At 44.6% G+C, this 5,000-nt stretch overlaps 1 protein-coding gene across 1 annotated transcript in view; it reads right to left on the reverse strand.

The window, feature by feature from the left end:
* Positions 1-663: 663 nt before the first annotated feature.
* The window catches only part of dab1a (DAB adaptor protein 1a), a gene marked incomplete at both ends in the record, with an annotated part of 43,588 nt that continues 39,251 nt past the window's right edge, over positions 664-5,000 (reverse strand). Inside the window, 3 exons of the mRNA XM_080729872.1 lie at positions 664-772; positions 2,958-3,054; positions 4,311-4,404. Coding sequence (XP_080585998.1) covers positions 664-772; positions 2,958-3,054; positions 4,311-4,404 — 300 coding nt within the window. The remainder of the gene's footprint in view (positions 773-2,957; positions 3,055-4,310; positions 4,405-5,000) is intronic.

Below are 5,000 nucleotides of genomic sequence, written 5' to 3' on the forward strand. Positions count from 1 at the left end.
AATCAGATATTTGTTTTATTTTATTAAACAATACAGGAGCGGCATGTAATTCTGGTTGAACAGCATCAATTCTGACACAAATTAGACTTGGGTAAAGACTTTATTTTTGAGATCTGACGTATGCTTAGCCTGCCGTTGCTCTTTGTCTACCTCGCTAGAAGCCAGGTTGAGGTGGAAACATGACGGTCATGTCATATGGCTGTCATGTTTCAGGGCTAGGGGTGCAGGTAGCCTGGGATCAGTACCATTATCGGGGTTCAGATCCGTCCGGGAGCGGAAATAACTTTACGTCATGTTGAAGTCATCAGGTGGACTACAGGAACCACCGTGCACCTCCAAAATGTTTACAATTGTATAATAGTTTTGTTTCTTTTGGTATAATAATCGTTTGGCATGTTCATCTTTTATTCTAACTCGATTCTAATGTCGATGAATTGAATACCAAGGACCTCCAATGCAAACAAGACCACAAGGGCTTTTTTGGGGTGTTCCTTTTAGACAGGGTGTTGTGACTGCACTTCTGCTGTACTACTTTTTTGTCTAATAAAATATTCAATCAATCAATCAAACTCGTACAAATTGATTTGCATTATAGCAGGAATAACGTTAAGTCATGTTGTAGTTGTAGTCATCAGCCTGCCTTTTTTTTTTTTACATTCCGGTTCAGGCCACGCCTACACCGGATGATGACACGGCTAGTTTTAGAACGAATACCAGGCTTTCCTCCGAGGTGTAAAGTCTGGTGACGAGAGGGCAGGGTGCAGGGGAGTGGCTGGAGGAAATATGCATGACTGTCAACACAAAGATACACGCAAACACACACATTATATCGTTGCTGTCGGGCAGAAACCTATTATCTACCGGTAGGCGTGTTTTGCCGGCCTCACACAAAAGCATCAAAAGTAGCAGATCTACAAGCATGAAGCGTGGCGCAAAGCAACGTGTTTCGTGTGTATGTGTTGTCTACATCAGTGGTTCTCAACCTGTGGGTCGGGACCCCCAGGGGGGTCCCCATATGATTAACTTAATATGCATTGTTTTCTCACTCAACAGTAAACAAACCAACATAAAGTTTAAGTGTACTGTATAGAGGGTAACTGCACATTTCTAAAGTGACAATTTAAGGACTTTTTTCTAAGATGACAAATGCCAAATTGTCAAATATTAGGGACAGAAATTGTGAAAATAGCTGTCTACATGTTGTGAGCATGTAGATCTGCTATTTTCACAATAGAACCGTGTTACACAAAATGTAATGCCTCGACTCAGCTCATCAGATAGGGAGGGGGTCCCCAGTTAAAATATGATTATTTTGGGGGACGCGGCCTGAAAAGGTTGAGAACCACTGGACTACATTATAGGTCTCTTCTGAGAGTGTAAAAAAAATACGACCCAAATAATGGACATACTCTCAGAGTACAGTTAAGCCAGAGGATTGTTCTGTGTAGGCGTATGTTGACAGTGTTTTCTTATTAGACCAGGCTATAGCTACAGCCCCGAAGGTTAATAAAGCTGCCCACTACAGGACAAACTGTTTTACGCACTTCCACACTGTGAATGTTAAGAATATTTACAGCTAAAGCAGTGCGCACATCACTTCTTCAAGCCCCCAATACTCATTGTCTATGCTGGGCGGCTCCGGCTCCCATCAATTCATAGCTCGGTAAAAAAAGAAAAGAATGCAGGGCGACATGCAAGTGTGTGACACTGAATCTCACAAAACATACATTATGCATTAAGAGGGACAAGGAAGAGACTTCGTTTTACATAAAACCAAACATTGAACATCACAATAGACATCCTGTTTCCCCCGTAGTAACCCTGTTTGTAACATATCACATACTTTTGGGGGGCTTTTGTGCTGACAAAAGAGTGCCGCAAATAGGGAGCAGGATGTAATTAGGGAACACATCACAAAGGCTGCGGCACGCGCACAAATGAGCATGTTCAAAGAAAAAAAGAAAATCCAAGGGCATGCACGTTGTTGGAACAATGTTGCTGATTCGAAAACCCCCCATACATGTAAAGCGAGGCATTGAGGCTTCACAATGCGCTCGGCGTACTTGCATTATACGCCTCCGTGGGATGCTGGTGACAACAAACAAACTCAAACACGCGCGCAACATGCTTAGATACTTATGCATACAGTACATGAGCCACGTACCGCACAGAGACACACAGGCACACGTCACCACCACGAACACACAGTCACACACGTCCGCATGCAGTCAAATGCGAGCCGTGGAAGCGGTTACGTGTGACAGCAGAGGCGGGAGGATGAAAGGTGGAGGAGAACAGTACAGTACAGAACAGAACAGAACAGAACAGCGGGAGAGAGATGTACTGTAAAGCGGTATGAGCACAGATACGACAGCGACAAGGCGAGAGAAAAGGTGAGTAGGAGAAGGGGTGAAAGAGTTCTCCTAGGGCTGAGATCCGGCAGGAACCGGAGCGACCAGATCCGACATTGGAACCTGGAATTGGTTCCATCACATTTTGGAACCGTTGTTTTAATTATTTTTTTATAATTATCACTGTCAGATCTGGTATATGCAGACTTTACGTCTGCTATACAATTACAATAACGCGGGATCTCAAACTTTTTTACTTTATTTCAAGGAACACCATAATGTGTACAAATGGAACCAAATGGACCCTGTAAGGGTCTATTTGTACAGTTTGTTACAGACCCATAAGGGTCCCTGGACCTCAATCTGAGAACGCCTACTATAATATGTGTGCAATACTGTATGCATGATTGAAATTTGTGAAGGCCAAAACAATAATATAAAAATAAAAGGAATCGGTCCGAAAGGATCCCAATCCTAAGTTCTCGACTGGAGCAGGTCAGGGCAACGTGGGGCCACAAGGAGAGGAGGAGGAGTAGGAGGAGGAGGGAGGTGTAGAATAGATACCCAGACAGACAGACAGAAAGACAGACAGATATAGATACCTACCCTGCCCTGCTGCTTTCTAGCTGCCAGCCTCCGGACTGTCCTGTTCTGGGCTGGGCTCTGCTGTGACACTGGGGCAGGGGGACCCAGAACCACATGCCTGGAGGGGAGGGGAGGAGAGGAGAGGAGAGGAGAGGAGAGGAGAGGAGAGGAGAGGAGAGGAGAGGAGAGGAGAGGAGAGGAGAGGAGAGGACGGCGGGATCGGTGAGAGAATATGAAAAGAAAAAGGCAAACCCAAAAGGAGAGAGGAAATAAGAATAAGAAAGGGTGACAGGGCCAGGAGGAATAAAAGAGGAGATGAAACAGGGTATAAAGAATCGGTTGAGAGAGAGAGAGAGAGAGAGAGAGAGAGGCGCAGGGGAAAGAGGAGAAGAAAAGAAAGGGAAGAGAAAGCAGAAGAAGAGGATAAACGTGACAGAAGACTTTCAGGATCGCTGAAAACCAGAGACGTGGGGGTGAAAGAAGGCACAGAGGCCAAGATATAAACTGGAAGCAAAGAGAGAAGGTGACAGTACAGAAAGAGAGTAAGTACACTCTGTGTGAAACCATCGCCCTCTGTCACACACGCACGCACACACGTATGCATTGCACGCACACACACAGACACGTGCACACAGTAACCCGTTAAAGAAAGCCTTTTAGAGTCTATTGATCTGCAGCTTTCCCTTGAAACACTTCAGCTTTTCACACCATACCCTGGAGTGGGAGGTCGCTTCTCTCTCTCTCTCTCTCTCTCTCTCTCTCTCTCTCTCTCTCTCTCCCTCTCCCTCTCTCTCTCTCTCTCTCTCTCTCTCTCTCTCTCTCTCTCTCTCTCTCTCGCTCTCTCTCTCGCTCTCTCTCTCCACTCTAACCTTTCTCCTCCACTCCCTTGCGTTGGCGAGTGCTCCCACTGAAGCATGTTTCTCTAGCTATTGAGTGTGTGCGTGCGTGTGTGCGTGCGTGTGTGCGTGCATGCGTGCATGTGTCTGTGTGGGTGGGTGGGTGGGTGTGTTTGTGTGTGTCTGGTGACATTTTCAGCAGCATGAGAGTCCCTACTTTCTTTCTAATAATGACCAGATCGTTTTTAATAGCGCAAAAAAAACCTAACTGATGCAGTTTTTGGCCACAAGTGCCCAGCAACATCCTCCTCTGTGTCTATGTAAAGGTCACACTGAAAAAACTGTTCTGTCTAAACGAATAATAAAAAAGGAAAATATAGTCCGTAAAAAAAAGGGTTATATAGATGTTCCCCCAAAACACTTTTATGGTTGTGGTTTAATAATTCATTTTAATAATTTTGTCCCGGTCAAGAATTATTATTTTGTTTACCCAGTAATCTGACAGCCTGCATTATCAATTACGGTACAGTAACGGTACTGCTCTCCCTCGTTAAATTGGAGGCAGCCCTCATCGCGTCGAAGCCGTGATTGGCTACCTTATTATTAGATGTGCATCGGGGGAAATGGCGAGCCTGGTGCGAACAGAGGTGTTGTACAGTAAGTGCGAAATCTAGTGGTGGAATGTTGTCTACTGCACTTTATTTAGAAAATAATTTATAAAGCAACACTGATGATTTCACTCAGTGAGAGAGATATAGAGAGAGAGGGGGAGGGGGGGAGGCATCACAATCCTCTTAACCATATCATCACAATCCTTTTTATTATACGTTGGCTTTTCAAAAATAGCAGATATCGCCACTGTCGGGCAGAAACCTCGTATCTCCAAGTTTCAAATTTGTAATTTTTTTCGCTGAAGCAAAGCCCGGCTTCATCATACAAGGCCGTCGCACAAAAGTAGTGAAAACAGCAGATCTACAAGCACACAACGCCTCGCACCTTCACTAGTTTGAAAAATGCAAAACGAACGGTTTTGGATATACACGGTTTTCACCCGACAACGACGATATGCAAGTTCACAGCGCGTCGCTTCGTGCCGTGCGGCGAGCTTGCACAGTACATCTGCTATCTGAAATAATATTTAAAAAAATAGCTGATATATATATATATTTTTTTTTATCCCACCATTTTCTAACCCATTTTTGACCTATAGTGCCATTTGCCAAAACTG

This window comes from Nannobrachium achirus (genome assembly GCF_963921795.1).
Source record: "Nannobrachium achirus genome assembly, chromosome: 1".
In the NCBI taxonomy this organism is placed as follows: domain Eukaryota; kingdom Metazoa; phylum Chordata; class Actinopteri; order Myctophiformes; family Myctophidae; genus Nannobrachium; species Nannobrachium achirus.